General features: G+C 36.6%; 1 protein-coding gene across 2 annotated transcripts; it reads left to right on the top strand.

The window, feature by feature from the left end:
• Nucleotides 1–10,543: 10,543 nt before the first annotated feature.
• On the top strand, nucleotides 10,544–18,547 carry LOC149575816 (uncharacterized). Of its 2 annotated transcripts, none has more exons than XM_089815613.1 (4): nucleotides 10,544–10,645; nucleotides 10,809–10,924; nucleotides 11,139–11,240; nucleotides 17,893–18,547. In XM_089815613.1, exons 1-4 carry the CDS (start codon nucleotides 10,569–10,571, stop codon nucleotides 18,315–18,317), a joined length of 720 nt encoding a protein of 239 aa, XP_089671739.1. In that variant the 5' UTR covers nucleotides 10,544–10,568; the 3' UTR covers nucleotides 18,318–18,547. The 2 variants fall into 2 exon arrangements, with proteins under 2 accessions (XP_089671739.1, XP_089671740.1); XM_089815614.1 differs by having other exon boundaries at nucleotides 10,553–10,645; nucleotides 10,818–10,924.
• Nucleotides 18,548–19,311: the final 764 nt, after the last annotated feature.

Here is a 19,311-nt window from a genome sequence, read left to right as displayed (position 1 = left end):
TGTGTGTCCAATTACATGACTGGAGCCTTCTTGAAAGATCTATGAGATGGTTACCACAAAGTTTAAGATTTTGATACTAATTGTTCTAATCCTGGAAAAGATCTCGTTTTGGGATGATTCAAGGTATGCATACTTGATTCACACAACTAACATGAAAATTTAACAGACAACAATGTTAAAGCTTGCTTATATGTATCTGGAATAAGATGAATTCAATAGTAACTAATTCATACAAATTTTGACTATTCTACTGAGTTTGGGGATATTTTTGGTTTCAAGCACTTCATCACTTCTCTACGACATAAATTTTGAATTGTAAAGGAACCACCAAAAAAAGACAGTACGAGGCGAAGTGGCAAGCTCTTTTTTTAATGTCACTGATAAGTTGAAGGGAAAAGTGCTATTTCAAATAGGTGCGTTTGCATTTCAAAAGTTTCTCAGAGGGCTGTCTAGGATCACAAATCTATAGCATCTTTAGAATGTAGTCATGTCATTCTAGTGCTACAAAATGCTCTCACATTTTAACATGGAATTTATGCTCTCACACTTTAAGCTATAACTTTTTAGATATTGGCTTTCATTCAAAAACATAAGGTGGTTCCTTTTAACAAGACAGATGCACAAATGCCAAATAAGGAAATCAGATAACTTAAACGAATAGAGGACTTTTTCAGTTGAATGAGATGTTTTCCATAATGAACATTGTTCCTACCATTGGCTTAATAGCTTTTGCATATTTGGCTTTTGAACTTGGAAACTTGTCTGCAAAGAAACTCATGGAGAATTGATCAAAGTATAGAAAGGAGATCTACAACAAGTGAAATAGATTGTGCATCAGTTCAAGAATGTAAACTTGAACTAATTGGATCCTAAATATCTATACAACTACATAATAGTTTACTCAAATTCATGATTTAATGTAATGTGCATAAAAGAGGTAGGATCTACTAAAAGTTACTTTTTCTGAAAATAGTTATGCTCATAACAGTCTATCGAAAAGTAGACATTCATGGACCAAGCTTTACACTCAGATTCATCTTAGGAAGCACCTCTTATTATTATGAAGTATTACTTATATTCATTTAAATAGTATATGATTAATAATTTTTTCCTTTTTAAAACATTTGCCTAATCTCAGGGTTCTACATGCTAGTTGCGTACATGAACGATGCAAAGGGCTTCAAGAATTGGGATTGATAGAAACACTCATCAAGGTATTATTACAATTTTAATAGTCTATTTTTTTCTTCTTTCCAATTTTTCAATCACCAAATGACATGGTGAAAGCATAAAACGAATGACTTGGAGTTGTGTATTTCAGATTTCCTTGTACAAGAGACAATTAGGTTCCCATTTTGATATTGATTTTGGTTGTTATACATCATCCCAGGCTGTCTATGATTTTAGTCTAGCATTCATTACAATAAAGGTTTGCATTAGTTCAAATTTCAGTCTATTACTTTTTCGCAAAACAAGAAACCATTAAAAAAAATCAATTCATATATCTACCGTATGTGCTTAAAAGCAAGTGTCTATTCTTCAATAAGGTGCATTTAAAGGTTTAACTACTAGTAAATGAGAGAAATTTTGACTTTGTTTTAACTTTGTAATTCCACAACACTACATATTTTAAAGCCAAAAATTATCTATTGCTATTTCTTCACAGGGGAAATTTTTTATGAATTCTACCACACCATCTCAAATCATAGTAATGTGGGTAAAACAAATAGAAATAGTCTACAACTATCATATATAGATGTTATCATTGACTCTAAATTTTCTAAAATATAGTATATTGTCTGGAAAATTCAGTACTTGATTGGGATCCATTTGAATTTTTGTAGGAGATGAAGATGCACATGACTCATTCTATGGGAATGTTAGTGCAATACCATCATGCTCATTGGAAAGCAATATGCACCAACACATGTCAAAGTATTAAATGTTTTCAGCTACATAAGATTCGCCAAAGGCTGGAAACATTATAATTGCACACCAGCACTTCGATGAATTGGGAGATTTGGTTGTTCGCTTGCTGGTGTTATCACACTATACTATCCATTTTTCTCATTCACTCAAATTTGAAAGCCACATCTACTACAATTTGTATAAACTTTTCCATTAATTAACCGCAGTATCCACTTCCAAATATTTGAGATAGTATTCAGCTCTTTTGGAAATAATAATTCCCCTCCTCCTATATATATTGCTATATGAATAACACTTCATTGCAAATAAAACATTGCTTTACTAACAACCAAAGCAGTGAATTTTTGTGTTACTATAACAATGGATGATACTATTCCTAAATAAATTCAAAACTGAGTTTCAATAAAAAAAAAACATTGCTCGGCATTAAATGTGTTCTGTCCACTTTTTCATTGGAAAATATAGCCACAATCAAGATATTAAAAGTTACTATTTTGTACCATAAACATAGGACATGTGTTTGAGATAAAGTTGTATTCAATAACACATGTAAAACTCAACATATTTTCAAATTTAAAACCATTGCTTGTTAAAATAATTTAAAATCTTCATCAAATTAATTTCTTTTATAAATTAATTTTGATAAAACAGAAGAGGAGTGACTAAAAGCACCTCTTCTTCATTGTATTGTCTTCCAAAAGTCTAAGTGGCTCTTTCAACCACCTATAATTAGTTGCAATAAAGTTGTATAGACTATTTCTACTTCTACATAAATGTAAAATCAAAATTAATGTACATAATTTCTAGAATACAATTTTTTTTTAAAACTAAACAGTAAACAAGATATTTAAAAAAACATTTACCTGAAAACATATAGATTTAAAACATATAAATTTAATTAATGTAAGTGTAAACAAAATGAAACAAAACAATAGACAAAAACACTCTATAAAACTGAAAAATGCAAAATTAAAAATATTAATGCATTTTCTAAAATCAATATTAATGCACTCTCCAAAATCAATCGGTAGGGACTAGATGCTATGTGTCCCTTGTTTATAATGTAATTGTATTAAGAAGAAGTTACCATAAATCTATTCCTAAGATTCACTATGTTCTAAAGAAAAAGATTGAAACTAGTGTAAAAGTGAGATTCAATTGTCTCTTCATAAGAAATGATAGTTCTTACTAATTTTTATTTATTTTCTAATTTTATATTATTTACATCTATATCAAAAAATTGTATCAACAAGAACTATCATTTCTTATGAAGAGATAATTAAATCTCACTTTTACACTAGTTTCAATCTTTTTCTTTAGAACATAATGAATCATAAAAATAGACTTATGGTAACTTCTTCTTAATACATTTACATTATAAATTATTTTATGTATTTCTCCGATGATTATACAGAGTAGTGCTTTGAATATGATTACTATATTGATTTTTTGAGGTATTTCAAAAATTAGTAACATGGTTTTTTTTGGTAAATTATAGAAGAAAGTTTCTAAATTTATAGATTTGATTTTTTAAAAAATCTCATCAGAATATTTTTTTTTATATAAATTAGGAATATATTTAAAAAAAATTAATTATGTATGTTTCTAAATCAAAACACACACTAAAATTGAAATCATAAAAGATTTTGAGAAGATTCTAAATTAATATTAGTATATATTAATAAAATAAATATATATTATTTAGTACACATATGTCATATATATTATAAAGTATTATATTTATATTACTAAATAAAATATTAGATTGCCTATAATCGTTAATGTAAAACTTTCAGTTTTATAAAAAGTTAGTATGTCAATATGTACGATCTAATAATTTTCTAGCATATCATATATGATTCAAAAATAGGAAAACGACCAATACGATCATCAAATTCTAGGACTGAGTAGAAGGAATAAATAGAATAGAAAGTTTGTAGGAAGAAAAAATGACATATACATTTTGTAGAAGGAAACAATAGACTACAAAGTTGGTAGAGTTTTTATTTGGAAGTAAATAAAAGAGAAGAGAAAATTTGTCAATGGGCCCTTGGTCTATTGGTGAAGTTGAATGGCTCACAAAGGGCCCACCAGGGATCAAGTCTCGCTGAGTGCAAGGTTCGAAGACATCATAAGGGATGAGGTCGGGATTGTGCCCTGGGTGAATTTGACACTGTGGATGCTCCTTAATCCTTGACTCTTAGCCGAAGAGGTTTCAAGTATGCGTGGGCCCGTATCGTGTACCTAAAACTTGTTTGTGGATGACCTCCAAAAAAAAGAGGAGAATTTATTTTCATGTGAAAATATGAAAAAAAAAAATAGTTTATGATTTTTATTGCTTCAGTGATTAGAATGGATATATATATATATATGAAGACTCTTTATAAATCAAACTTCAAAAATTGTTTATAATTAAAAAGTTGATTTTAAGTTTATATCTTACGATTAAAAATAAATAAAATTATCTTCTACCATTATTAACGTTTTTAAATTTATTTTAGAAAAAAAATTGAATTGATAATTATACAAAATTTTATATTGAATGGCTCACAAAGAGTCCACCAGGGATCAAGCCTTGTTGAGTGCAAGTTTTGAAGACATCATAAGGGATGAGGTCAGGATCATACCCCAGACAAATTTAGTAGTGTGAATGCTCTTTAGTCCTTAACTCTTAGCCATATATATTAAGCATAATGTTTCTATTGTAAGCTCTACGTCAAATTGTAATTCCTATTGGCTAATCGTTCTAGACTTCAGTCTATTCTTGCTTCATGTGAACTTGCAATTTTCTTGTGTACAGCTCTTCGTCTGAGCTTTCCTCCTATAGTCTCCACTTGTCACACCACATTTACCGTAGGAGCTTTTAGGCTAGGATTTAATGGCCCCGGCGAGCGGTGAACCAGTTGTTTCTAGTGTTCACATTGCTATTTTGGATTGCCATGGCACCGCTACAGAACAAATGCCCTCACAAGTTTGTCCTGAAGGTTTTTCACGAGGTAATCTTGATATTATCCTTCCTTTACAAGAATTTGATGTTGCATGTAACTGGTTAGAACATCATACTTTGATAGGATATTTTGTAGGTAGGACTCCTCCTAAAGTTATGCTTCAAGAATGGGTTAACACGTGCTAGACTCCTCATGGAGTCCGCCTTGACACTATGCAAAACCTTACCAAAGGTTTTTTTTAAATTTTGCTTCGCCAACTCGTCGCAGGTAGATGCGGTCTTTAACAACGAAACTTGGTCTGTGCGGTCATCCCTGCTTGTTTTTCAAAAATGGTCATGAGACTTCATAGTCTCTGATGATAAAAAGCTTAGGGTTCCTATGTGGGTCAAGTTCCCAGGTTTACCCTTGCCATGCTGGCCTTTCATTGAGTCCATTGTCAAAACCCTTGGCAAAGTTGTCACAAAGGAGCCTGAGAAATTTTTTAATGCTCACCCATAGAGACATGTTTGTGTCGAGGTTGATCTTTCCAAGGATCTTAAGGATTCTTTGAAAATCCAGATTGGGGCTCAAATCTTCTCTCAAAAGGTGCTCTATTTGAACCTCCCCAACACCTATTATAGGTGCTAGTCTGCGAAACACAAGATCAAGGTATGTCCTTTGGCTATGCCTAGGGTTAAGCCCACACCTAAAGAAGCACCTACCAAGCCAGTTGAAGGGAAAAAAGAAGGAAAAAATGAAGAATAGGTTACTATTGGGCGTAAGGGCAAGGCTACCTTGAATCCCTTGCCCCCTAAATAGTCCTATGCGACGGTTGTCGCGACTCCTTCTCTCCCCACAAGAGAGTCAATTCCTGCCAGTGCAGGGACGCAAGCAGTTTCTACAACACCTATTTTGGGGGTTTCATAGGTTTCAAACCCTGCTGGTACGCAGGGGATTAAGGCAGCAGCCAAGGCTTCTGCCTCGGCTGTGGTTCGTACCCCTCTTGCTACTTCTTCCATAGCGCCACAAGTGATGCAGCGTTCTCGCAGTCCTCCTGGACATGCGAAGATATCAGAGGTGAAACGACATGCTATAAGTTCAGAGGATTTTCCTTCTGACTTCCACCAGGTTTCTACCTTCTTGTAGAATAGCTACTCCTCTCTTGAGGACGAGGATGATATGGAAGAATTTTCATGAATTTTTTATCATGGAATGTTAGAGGTGTCATAGACCTCTCCAGAAAGTACTATGTTCGGGATATCCGTCATAGACTTGGTAACTTAGATTTTTTCTATCTACAAGAAGTTAAGATTTATGGTTTCATGCTCTCTTTTGCATGTCGTGTCATTTGGTCGGATGGAGTTATGTTTTCCTCTCAACATGGAGCTAGTCAAGGTGGTGTAGTTACTCTCTTGTCACCTTATCTTCATTCTGCTATTATTTCGCACGGTTCTGACCCCACACATAGAATTATTTGGCTTTTGCTTTCCATTAACAATCATTCTTTTGGAGTCATTAATGTTTATGCTTCCAATTATGCTATAAAAAGATCCCAGATGTGGGGTTGGCTAGCTGACAACTTGCCTCTAGCAACTTTGGTTATGTGTGGTGACTTCAATATGGTTGAGGTGGCTTCTGACAAAGATGACATTTGGCCCTTTCGCTGGACAGTTGGGGAAAGGGAAACCTGGTACTACATGTGCAATAAATTGGGCCTTTTCGATCCCACTATTAACTGCCACTAGGATAGTGGGGTTTGGCACACTTGGTCCAACTTTCGAGCTGGTTCTGACCGCGTATTAAAGCGTCTCGATTGTGCCATGATTACTGCGCAATCTTTTTTCTCTTTTTCTGAGGATCGAGATTTACCTGTCATCCCCTGCCAGATTGACGTTATCTGACCACTATCCCATTTATTTTGTCATTTCATGAAAAACAGTTGTCCTAAAAGTTGCCAAGTCTCAGTTCTTTCTCAACATGTTTATGCTTATGCATGCTTCCACCATCGCACATATCCTACATGTCTGGAATTTGGAGCCACGTCCGCATTCTTAGAAGGGTTGGATTCAATGGTGGAATGATGTCATTTCCAGAACTGCTCATTTTCTGCGCATTTATGGGTGCCAGTTGAAAGTTTTCAAAAAATGATCATATGAAGCCTTGACACTCTTGCACTCAAAAAAGCCTCTAAGGCTCTCACCCTTAATCCATTTGATGTGGATTTGCAAATTTAGTTGGCCAAACTTTGCCATGACAAACAAGTTGCTAATAACTATGCCGCTCAAGGAGCCCAAATCAAAGCCTATCTCCACTGGTTGGAGGTTGGCGATAAAGCTTCGAACCCGTCATATCAATGTTGGGATTAAAAAGATCAAACAAGGAACTGATGTTCTTTCCAGTCTTCCTAACATCCTGCAAGCTTTTGTTCATCACTATGAGAACATTTTTGTTTTGTAGGAAAATTTGGTTGCTCAAGAGGAAGCTCTCAGAAAGTGTATTTTTGTTACTCCAAACCACCTAGCAGTTGAGCAACATGCTTTCTATGAGCAACTTATTTCCCTCTAAGACCTTAAAGAGGTGGTCTACTCCATGATTGATGACAAATCCCTTGGGTGTGATGGGTTTCCCTGTGAATTTTACAAACACCTCTAGGAGCATATAGGTCCTGATCTACACAAAGTTTATCTTGAAGCCTATCATTCTAAAAGCTTAGGAGCCATTATAAACAAAGGAAATATCAAATTCATACCTAAAGCCGACAATCTAGAGGACATTTGCAATTGGAGGGCCATTGCCCTTCTGAATGTGTCTTATAAGAGTATTGCCAAGGCACTCTCTCTCAAAATTTGGCACATGTTGCCTTTAATTGTGCGCCCTAAGCAAACTGGCTTTATTAAGTCCAAATACATTCTTGACAACATTATTGCTATCTAGGAAGGCATGGAATGGGCTCGTAGGTCCAACCAGAAGGCCATCTTTCTAAAGATTGATTTTGCTAAAGCTTATGATTGCATTGAATGGCCCTTTATTTTGGCTATGCTCCAGGCTCTAGGTTTTGGTCCCAATTTTTTACAGTCTGTAGAGATGCTCTTTGGCGATGCTAATGCTTGCATTACCATCAATAATTCGCAATCAGAGGCTTTTGGCCTTTTTCGCTCAATCAAGCAAGGTTTCCCTTTGGCTCCAGTGCTTTATGTCCTTGCTGCTAAAGGTTTTGGCTATTTACTAGCTCATTTTGTGTCTTCTGGACTGGTTTGTGACATTTCCTTGCCTGAATCATCTTCATAGTTAGTCAATGGCCACTTTGTGAATGATTCCTTTCTCACTCTTCTAGAGGATGAAGAAAACATCAACAATGCTTTAAGTTGCCTAGACACCTTTTGTTAAGCCTCTGGATCTACTATTCAATGAAATAAAACGCTCTGCTTCTGCCAATCATTCTTGCCAGCTCCACCTCGGTTCAGCTAGTTTGAATGGAAATGGGTTATGCAAGGGGAGATTTTCCACTTTCTAAGCATTCCTTTTGCTTTCCAGGCTTCGCCTGTTGAACTTTGGAATGTTGTGCTTGCCAAGATCACCAAGAAGCTTGATTATTGGATTATGAAACCACTCTCCCTTGCTGGCAAATTCTAGATTTGCTTGAAGGTTCTCGTAGCTACTCATGTTTTTTATTCTTGTTGTTGGGCTGCCTCCAAAGCTTCTTATCAGAAATTGGAAAGATTGCTCAGGGATTTTCTCTGGGCTTCTGGTTCAGATCATCATGGGTTTCACAGAGTTGCCTGGGATTTTTGTTGTCTCCCAAAAGAATATGGTGGTCTTGGCCTGCTTTCCACTCAGAAACAAGGCCTTGCACTTTGTGCTAAATGGATTATTCGTGCTATCATTGAAGATGAAGCCTGGAAGATTTTGGTTCAACATTGCATATCTTCCGACTTTCCTATCAACAAGCCTGCTTGGAAGGGGATTGGTTTCCACACCCTTCTCATCATGCGTGAGGCAGTGACCATACAGGGTTTGTTTGTCATCAAGAGCATATGGAAGGCCTGGGAAGCTATTAAGCCTTGGCTTCGATGGGTTGGGGATGAGTTCCACAATGGCCTCTCCTTGAATCAGGAGAACATTTGGTGGTCTCCCTTGTTTGCTATTCAGGGTACTCCCCTTGCCAAGACTCAAGGTGCTAGTGCTCTGTGTTTTTTCAAACGGGACATTAGAACTCCCAAGGACCTCTTCTCAAGGGTTTCCATGAGTTTCAGGTCTTGGGAAGATATGCAAGTATAGTTTCGCCTTATCCGTTCAGATCGACAAACTTTTGACCTATTGCTCTCTTCAATTCCAGTTCACTTAATTCACAAAGTGGGTATTCAGTCAGTTTGGACTTGGTGGCATGATTGGAAGTGGTATCCTGCCACTCTATTTTCCAATTATAAGCCAAGTCTAGGATATTGATGGCTTTCGCCCCATCTTCCAATGGTGGACACGCTCAACCAGAGATGGCATTTGCAATCTTCTCTTTCTCAATGGAGAAAATGCTTTGATACCATTTGGAATGCTATAACAGAACCTAAGATTGCCCATTTTGCTTGGTGCCTTGCCTTCCAAGGTCTTCCCCTGAGGTCTCAGCTCAAGCATATTGGGATTCTAGATCTCTGATACCCTTTTTGTGGACAACTAGAGTCTTTCTTGCATATCTTCTAGTTATGTAGGCGTGCCCAAAATTATTGGCACTTGATTCATGATTTTTTCAAGCCATTCAGGCCTGAACCTTTTTCTTGGCACATGATTTTGCTGGGTGATTCTCTCAAAATCCCTCAGAAATTCACCCAGATTTGGCATACTTTCAAGATGAAAATTTTGTTTACTCTGTGGAAAGATAGGAATGTTGTTCTTTTCACACACAGCGTTTTAAATATTAATATTGCAATGTACACTAAGGCATGCATTTGTAATAATGTAATAATGCAGATTCAAGTGCAAGCTAACAAAGTTGCCCTTGAGGTAGCTCACCTGTAGCAGCTGCTAAACCACTGGAGCAATGCCCCCTGCACTATTGCCAGAGTTCCACTTGATGCCTTGGCAGAAACCTTGACGCCTCGTGGCCGCCGTTCACGACATCATTCCTCAGGTCGCCACTTGCACACCTTGTACTCCCAGGCTTCCCACCACTTGTGGAGGCGATGGTGGATGGAGGCGTCGATCAGCGTCCCCACCCCATGGTGGTTCTAGTTGGTCCCCAACTCCTCCTCCTGGTGCTTGTTAGGCATTTTCTAGGAAATGGCCTCGCTTGGATCTGGCTATTTCTCCTCCACGGCCAGAGGTCAAAGATGTGGAGGCTGCCACTGATCCTCCTGCAACTACTACTTAAGATGGCTAGACTGTTCCTAGCCCGCCCCACAATCCCATAGATGATTAGGGCTTCCATGACAGAGATGAACCACCACCCTCGGCTGGCACTGCTTTGGCCGCCTGAAGTTGCCTTATATATGTTTTTTTATAATGAATAGTGTATAATTTCAGCTACAGTTGTGTGTTTTTGCTCCGGCTATGACCGTGTGAACTCATTCGTGAGGTGATCTTGTATTTGTCGGCCCTTTTTTGTGAATTGTATTCTTAATATATTTTTATTAATAGAAAAGGACTATTCATTAAAAAAACGGAAAACAAAAAAAAAAATTTGCCTTTAAATACATGCAGTTGAGAACATGGACGTATGTAATGGACATCACAAAAGGAAAACAGGTGTGCAGCCCAAATCCTTTTTTGAGAGCTTGGGCTTGGAAAAGAGAGCACAGGTAACATCACTTCAAATTCAATCTCAAAACAAATTTCTACCCTGCATTTTTCTTATGTATTCCGGAATGCTCCTCATCTCATAACAATACTGCAGTGATATAAGGGTTTCCATTTTTCCTTTGTAAAATTGGGTTCTTGTAAATTTTATTGATACTGGGGCAGGCCTGATAGGGATCGTTTTCATAGACCCTATGGTTACAAACTCAAAACTGGAAATGTTTTACATGAGTTGGTCATTCATCAATCTCCATTCAAGACTACCGGATTTGCTTCAACAGGTTTCTCCAGTCTCAGACTCTCATACTTTTTAATGTTTTTAACCCAACATAGTTTTATATAGAAATCTTATTATTTTGATTATTTTCCTTAGTAGGTTTGGTTGGATATTTTTAACAGTCCCTTCCCATTGGCATATTCCTTCAATTTTTTATAATCCAATGAGTTCAACTCTAATATGCAGAAAAATGATGGTTTTTATGTTTTCTTTTACAGTATGGGATAGTGCTATAGTCTTGTCCAAGTATCTTGAGAAGTGGCCCGATATGGTAAGGGAGAAGGATTGCATAGAACTTGGAGCAGGTTGTGGTCTGCCAGGTGATGTTTCTAGTCTCAAATTGTTCCCTTTGTGTGTGAGGAAACTAACGGAATGATTAATTAAATAGAATATAGTTAGTGGACATCTTGTCCATTGGGATGCGCTCAACCAGAAACAAGATTGGCCTTCATAGTGGACTTGTGTGAAATTCCTACAACGCACAAATATTGGTGTGGCTCACCCCAACAGACAAGGCTTGGTGAATTTGACGGTATAAGTATTCCTTGAAATTTGGAAATTGGTTGGTAAAAATTTTATGCATATAAAATGGCAAATATATGCACTACAGATAATGGCCCACTGAAATGTATGCAGCCTACTGTTCAGTAATCATTCATTCTAATTTTAGCCAAGCCAATGTCTAGAGAGATTTGTTGATGCAAAGGGAAAAGCTGCTCTGAATACATCAACTCATACCGGCTCACAAAACTCACAACTCTCAGAATAAATAAGAATATAACTCATTACAATTGTTGAATTTCAACGTCTATAAATAAATACATCAATCTGCTATAGAGATTACAAAACATTAACTACTGCTACAAAGATTATAAGACATTAACTATTCATGGCCGTCTGAAACTCTGAAGAAACTGTTTAAAATCACCTTTTCTCTTTTCTAATCTACCACGATATCTCTTCAAATTTGAACAGACCAAGTTCCTTAGATACCTCTGTAAACCTGCTGTCATACTTGCACACATTCCCCACAAATCTGCCTTTCTAAGTCCTACGGAGGCACCAAATCCTCTTTTCTCTGTCTTTACATAACCAGCTTCATGACATTCTCCCGACAGAGCTACTTCTCTTCTTCCCTTCAAAACTAAAAACCCTCCCTGAACTTATATCACCCACACACTCTTCTGGAAATAATCCTTAAAAGAAAATTGCAGTTACTCCCAAAATAGTTGAAACTTGACACAATTCCTATAAAACAAAGCCTGAAAAAGAAAATTGCGGTCCACTTTCCCATGAGAATTTTCTAAACTTGGAGTATTATGGGAGCCCATTCTCAAATATAAGCATCCATATATTAATGCACTCCACTCCCAAGCATAGCAATCTGTTCTAACACACAAGGTAGAAAACCAATTTATATAAGAATTTTCGAACCTGAGGTCTCCACATGGATTCCCCTACATCAGACGCACCCGGTAGAATGTTTGTGAGCATAGGCTCACAAAAGTGGAGTTGAATGATAGAATCACCCTTTAAGATTGCAAACAATCTGCAGTGAACACCATTGCTGTGGCAATTTACCATAAATTTATTTTCTCTTCGTCCAACATCTACTTGGAGCATTCTCCATCTATCTCCACGAAATTCACAATTCACTCTTCTTCACCACCATGGAATTTAATCTACTTCCAACCATCTTCATATAACATGCTTCTGCACTACCCTTCAAAACACCTGCATACAAATCTGTACTAGCAAACTCATGGAAATAGAGGACTTCATTTTTCGCTTTTTTTCACACATAATTTTATTCTTATCAAATTCAGGAAAACCAAGGCATTACCTTCTCTATTGCTGCTACAACTTCTCTTTCTCCTTCTACCATAATAGCCTCACTGTTCACATCCTCTGCTTCATTACATAAATTTTTCCTGCTTGAAAATCAGCACTAACAACATCCATATGTACTATCTCTTTTGTATTCACTACCTCATTAATCTCAACATGTAAGTCATCTTTCACAAATTTAAGAATTTATAGCTTTGCCTCCTTCATGTGTACTTCTGCCAATGCGGCAACATCTGTCTTCGTATAGTCTACTGAAATCTTTTCATCACTATTGGTCTTCACCTTCACTAAGTTCTTCATCAAATTTAGGACCTATAAATTCAGTCATCTCAGAGTCAGCTTACACATTTTGAGAATCTTCTTGGCTTGTCAAAAACCTCCCATGTGTTCTATGCATTTACCTTCTTCAGGAATTATTTCAATCATTTTTCATATTCAAACTTATGACCAAATATAGTGTCATTATCACTCTCTGCTGCACTGCTAAAATCAACAACACTCAATGTTGTTACCTCATCAAGATAACTCACACTCTCCTCTTCAGGTTCCTCTAAACCAAACTCTGACATTCAAGTCTTATTTCTGATTAGCTTGGTCAATATGGCCACTTTATTAATGAGATCTATCATCCCATTCTCCACCATCTCTTTCATGTCTGAAATCTTATTCTTTCGTTGATCTTCTTCTCCTGTTTTCCCAACATCACTATGTCTTTTAATCAAACTTCCAAAAGTCCCTTTCACTGTTTCTTCTATCTGATCAATCATACATGCTATTTTTCTTATCTCTATACTATGTTTCTGAAGTTTATAGAAATCGATTCTTTTTTTGAAGTCCAAAATTCAGACTCTTGGTCTCACAATACTTACTTTCCCTTCAATGTGTAGTAGGAAATTCTTACTTTGCCTTGATCTTCTTTTTCTCTTCTTTTTTCATACACCTAATGTGTAATTTTGTCAATGTGAAGTTGCCTCAAATCGGTGATTGTACTTCTATTTCCAAATTCATTATCCCAATTACAAAATGCAACTTTGCTTGGCTATTTGCTTGTATAAAAAAAGATACTTCCTTCAACCTACTTGAGAAATCTTGTGCAAGTTGCCTCACGTTCAGTGATCTGTTTAAATGCAGGGACTTCTCCTCACAACTCCATCCTCAGGTTCTGGTGCAAATTGACTCCCTCCGGTGAATTTGCTTGCACACTTAGAATCAACCCGCTCTGATACTACAGATGCAAAAGGAAAAGCTGCTCAATACACATCAACTCATACCTTGCTCATACAACTCACAAAATAAATACTAATAAAACTCATTGCATTATATTGAATTTCGATTTTCATAAAGAAATACATCAATCTGCTGTAGAGATTACAAAATATTAACTAATCTACTACAAATATTACAAGATATTAACTATTCATAGCCTCTCTAACTCTCAATGAACTCTTTAAAATCTGCACCTTTTCTATTTTCTAATCTACCTGATATCTGTCCAGACTTGAATATGCCAAGTTCTTTAGATACCTCTGTAAACCTCCTGTCATACTTGCACACAATCCTCAGAAATCTGCCTTTCTAACTCCGACGCAGGTACGAATTTCACTTTTATCTGTCTTTACTCAAGTAGCCTCATGTCATTCTCCCTACACTGCTACTTCTCTTCCTCCCTTTAAAATAAAAAAACTCTCCTTAAACTTATATCACCCACACACTCTTCTGGAGTCAAACCAAAAAAAAAAATTGCAGTCACTCGCAAAATGGTTACCACCACTCCTATAAAACAAAGCCTGAAAGAAAATTGCAGCCCACTCCCCATGAGAATTTTTTAAATGTGGAGCCTCATGAGAGCCCACTCTCAAATATAAGCATCCATATATTAGTGCAATCCACTCCCAAACATAGCAATCAGTTTCTAACGTACAGAAGAGAAAACTTTGATTTTTTTTCAACTTTCCAACTTGAGACGTCCACATGGATGTGTCTGCATCATTTGTGTGAACAAATAAGAAAACATCTGGGAAAATATGTAAGCTATAGGAAATGGCCTATTGAGATGTATGCAGTTTACCATTTAGTATTCATCCATCCAAATTCAAGAGAATTTGATGCATAGAGCTAGCTAGTTTCCTAAAGAGAGTTTGCCTCTTTTATAAACTTATGTTTGGACAAATATTAGAGAATGTTAATGAGATTACTTGATTTCTTGCATATTCTCTTTAGTGGCAATGCAATCTGATCAGCAACTCACTCTTAGCACGCAGAGATCATCAGTTCAATGTTACTTTTAGAGGTTGAATCTACATGCTACTCACAGTTCAGCATTCAGAATAGTTAAGTGCCAAGTAGGTGTTTTTCAAATTTTACATCTGTTGTATGAGTTGAGTAGATTAATCTCTGTACTGGGTGTGGGCCATTTTTAAGTAGTTGTCTGAGTAGCTCCCACTTCTTCTATCTTTCTAGGCTTTACTTGTCAGTCTTGCTGACCTATTTTCTGGCTATAGGTGGACATAATATAATATCATGAAATGTAAGGATTCTAACACTTGCATCAACAGAGCACTCTGATATGCTTTCATCTTATTTCATTTCTAACACGGAAGGCTTCCAATTCTTCCATTTACAATAGACACAAATTTTAAAACACTGGTACTGGCATTTTATTAATAGCTTAACAAAGGTTTATGATTTGTCAGTGACCATCTTCTTTTCCTTCCTTAAAGGGGTAAACATGTTTCACGTAGAGATATGAATTGGCAAGGTTCCAAACAAGAGATCTCATCCCCATTTAAACATTCAACAATATAACCACAAATGAGGGACCCCGTCCTCAAATTAAACATTCGACAATAACAGCACAAATGAGGGATCCCATCTTTAACTATAGCGCACCAGCAAGGTTTGAGCCTTGATGACAAGAACAACGCCACCATCACTTAACCATCACACATGCCAATATTGGAATTTACCACTGGCAGCCTTGGGCGTTCCTCTGTTCTTCCGTTTTAATGTTATGCAGGATCAGATCAAATCAATGTAACTTCAATGAAATGGTCAACTTATGCCTCTCTGGTATTTCTACCTGAAAGGCAAAACTTAGATATTACAGATAACCCAAGCAGGAGGCCGCATGTGATCTGATCCTGGGCACAGATCTGTGTGGTCATATTTTGATGGCACTTGCTGGAGATCCTTGGTATCAGGACGTGAGAGTAGAGATAGAGTCCTAGAGAGACCTTGTGGGCTAGTTTTTATTTATTCCTTGGATTTGGATTAACTATTGTGAATTGGTATCATATCCATTATGGTTCTTTCCTCCTTGTATGGCAAAATGGAAAGTAGAGGGTGTAGGGGAATTGTTGCCTTTGAATCAGAATATTGGTACAAGTGGAACACACAAATCAGATTCCCAACCAATAGCAAAATGAAGACGAGTGTAAAACAAGGTTCTGGTTTCTACATTAGAATCCAATTTTGTAGACATGTCTCTTAAACAGTCAAGTTTATGCCAATTTCCCACCAAGCATTTCGAGCCTTTTTGAACCATCCAACCCAACAAGGATAAGGAAGAGCACAAACACGATGTAGAACACTACTTGAAGGAATAAACTCACAACCACTTTCCAAGATGGAAGTCAACGTTGACTTTCAGTTTTATGAGGGTCAAGTAGATAAGCAGAAAATTGATCTGGTTCAGCAACTTGAGATCTGCTTTGAGTATGCCTGAGTTGGCCTGGCCTAGTGGGGTAGAACTTGTACTCTTGAAAGAGAGGTCACAAGTTCAAATCCCATTGGGGTTAGGGTATGTACACCTTGTTTGTAGCACAATTGGTGCCTGCCTCAAAGACTACGGGTAGTCCCTTATATCTGTCACCATATGTAGACCCAAAAACACATGGCTGGTATTATGAACTATGAAAGGACCTTTCCTTTCCTTGTTTTTCATTTTGAAAGTGAAGAGCCAGAAACTGCAGTTGTCCAATGTAGATAGTTAAAGAGCTGTCAATAAGAGATTGGGAAGGATTCAAGAGGTTGATCAAGTAAACCTGTATCCCCTTTTTTGGATTGGTTTCTCATGTTCAATTAAATGCATGATTAAATAATTTTGAATGCTGTGTCATAGGATTTTGAAGGGCTTCTTGAGAGTGAAGCCATGTGAAACTATCTTAAGAATATATTATCGCCTTTAGAGTTTCGCATTTCAGTGGAGCAGCATGTGCAAATCCCATAGTGGAATCTGCATTGAATAAATTAAATATAGCTTTAATTGCTAATGGAAGACTGCTCTATCAATCTAAACAATAACTCTGTACTATTGCAATCACTGCTACAATCATCTCTTCTACTGCCCTATCTGCAGATTTATTGCATAGAAGATTGGTGGCTTTTTCTGGAATCTGCAGAGTGGATCCTCAATTGCATACGGAGCTCTTAAATATAAGAGAACTTGATTTGATTTTGCTGCAATTTTTTGACCATGTACTTAACACCTCACAGTCAAATAATGTTACCCATCCAAACCAGGAAGGATCTGCATATCCTTTGGAAGACAACCTATTTTAGCATTCACTTTATCAAATGTCAAAATAATGAACCAAATGAAAAATGAACAACTATTTGCTCCCAAGATTGTCATGTTGTTTCAACTTTCCATTGTAAATTATTCTAGCAGAATTAGTCCTCTAGACGAATGCAATTCACATACAGAACCTGACTCCCTTATGAGACGTCCTAATCTAATTTGGAATTCTTGGTTTATTGTCTACTGAGGGGTGATAGAAGAAATCAACAATAAATTGACATACAGAACCTGACTCCCTTATAAGACGTCCTAATCTAATTTGGAATTCTTGGTTTATTGTCTACTGAGGGGTGATAGAAGAAATCAACAATAAATTGTTTCTTTGATGTTATCACATTGTTTATGTTGGACGTTATCCTATCAGAAATAATCCTCCAGAAGAATTCTATCTAAGTCACGTTCCATGTTTATTCACAGAGGTAGTTGATTTGAACTTCGTTGTATGGTTGTGAGGTCAAAGCCTAATCCATTCTTAAATGGCAATACCTGCATATGTTTATCAAATTTCAAGTTGAATTCAACTAATTAGGCACAATATTTTGCAGGCATTGTTGCAGCCCACCTTGGAGCTTTGTCTGTCCGGCTTACTGATTTTCCAGAGAATCTTGATCTTTTGCAAAGAAATGTTTTAGCTAATAAGAAGGAGAAGACTGTCTCTGTAATTCCATTGGTTTGGGGAAAGAAATCTGAACTGCTGGCAGGTCCCTTTGACCTGGTTATAGCAACTGATGTGATGTATTGTGTGGAAGTGGTAGATTCACTTTTGAATGCATTGAAGATGCTCTCAGGTCCAGATACAATTATACTTCTAGCTTATGGGCGTAACAGACAGGCAGAACAAGCATTCTTAGAAAAAGCTCGTATTGATTTTCTAATCAAACAGGTATCGAATGAGGAATTGGATGATGTTTACCAATGTATAGATGTAGATGTCTTGGAATTAAGGCTAAAGCATAGCATCCTCCCTTAATCTCATTATTGCTTATGGTGCATAATTTCTCTATAATTTGAAAATGGTGAAGTTTCAAATGTTAGAAAGTTTATGCAACACTTGCGCTTCACCAACTTATCATATGTGTGATTCTAGGATTGGACCAGGATATCCTTCGTAAAACATTCATAGACGGAGAGGCATGAACAAGCATAAGCAAGCAAGATCTCAAATATTTTCTTTAAAATGACATTTTCATTTTTGTTCAATTTATTAGTTCTATCAATATTAGATTTCTATTTCATTTTTTAATATTTTGAAACCTTTTATTCTCTATTTTTCAGGCTTGTTTCCCGTCTATTCCCATGCACATTTCTACAACATTATCCTACTTCATTTAATAAACTTGGACCCTCCTCTAGGATGCATATCTTTTTAATGCTCTTGTACTTGATTTTTTAACAAAGCAACTTTTAGGGTGTAGTTTACAGAAAAGCTCTACACTTTGAAGCCAGATGAAGCAAGATGTGGTTTTTTTGTCAACTTCCTTTTATAAATAAGCTGAACTCAATGGTGGAACGATGCCACTCTTATTTGAAGTATTAGGAAAGCCTTCACCGATGTCTCTTACTTGCAAATGCCTTTGTCCTCACCTCTTTTTTGTTTGATGCCTTTCAAGCTCTCACTATGGCTACGCTTTTGTTGACATACCTTGAGTCGTTACACACTTGTCCGTAAAGTCAGGAGTGTCATTGGCTATTCTTCTCTTTATATACCTTGAGTCATTGCAAACATGTCCTTCGAGGCCGGAGTATCACTCCCCACTTATGGTCCATGGATACATTACTCAATTGATGAGGGAATTTGTAAGACTATTTGTGGTGTGTTACTCCAAGGGTCTAAAATTTTCAACCATGATAGAAGATGAAAAAAGGAAACACATCAATTTTCCATGTCTAGAGTGATTTAATATAATAAAGTTTCGAGAATATGAGAACTTGAATCTACCCTCTAGGGCAGTGCACTTTATCAT

Source organism: Cupressus sempervirens, chromosome 2 (assembly GCF_028749045.1).
Source record: "Cupressus sempervirens isolate cs-2001-9-10 chromosome 2, ASM2874904v1, whole genome shotgun sequence".
Classification (NCBI taxonomy): Eukaryota; Viridiplantae; Streptophyta; class Pinopsida; order Cupressales; family Cupressaceae; genus Cupressus; species Cupressus sempervirens.
The sequence above is the reverse complement of the archived record's forward strand: the minus strand, read 5'-3'. Positions and strand labels throughout refer to the sequence as shown.

Coding starts and splice junctions, on each gene's coding strand:
- LOC149575816 (XM_089815613.1), top strand. CDS start 10,569: ATGGACATCACAAAAGGAAAACAGGTGTGCAGCCCAAATCCTTTTTTG. Junction 10,646..10,808: donor GCTTGGAAAAGAGAGCACAG/GTAACATCACTT, acceptor ATACTGGGGCAG/GCCTGATAGGGATCGTTTTC. Junction 10,925..11,138: donor TACCGGATTTGCTTCAACAG/GTTTCTCCAGTC, acceptor TTTCTTTTACAG/TATGGGATAGTGCTATAGTC.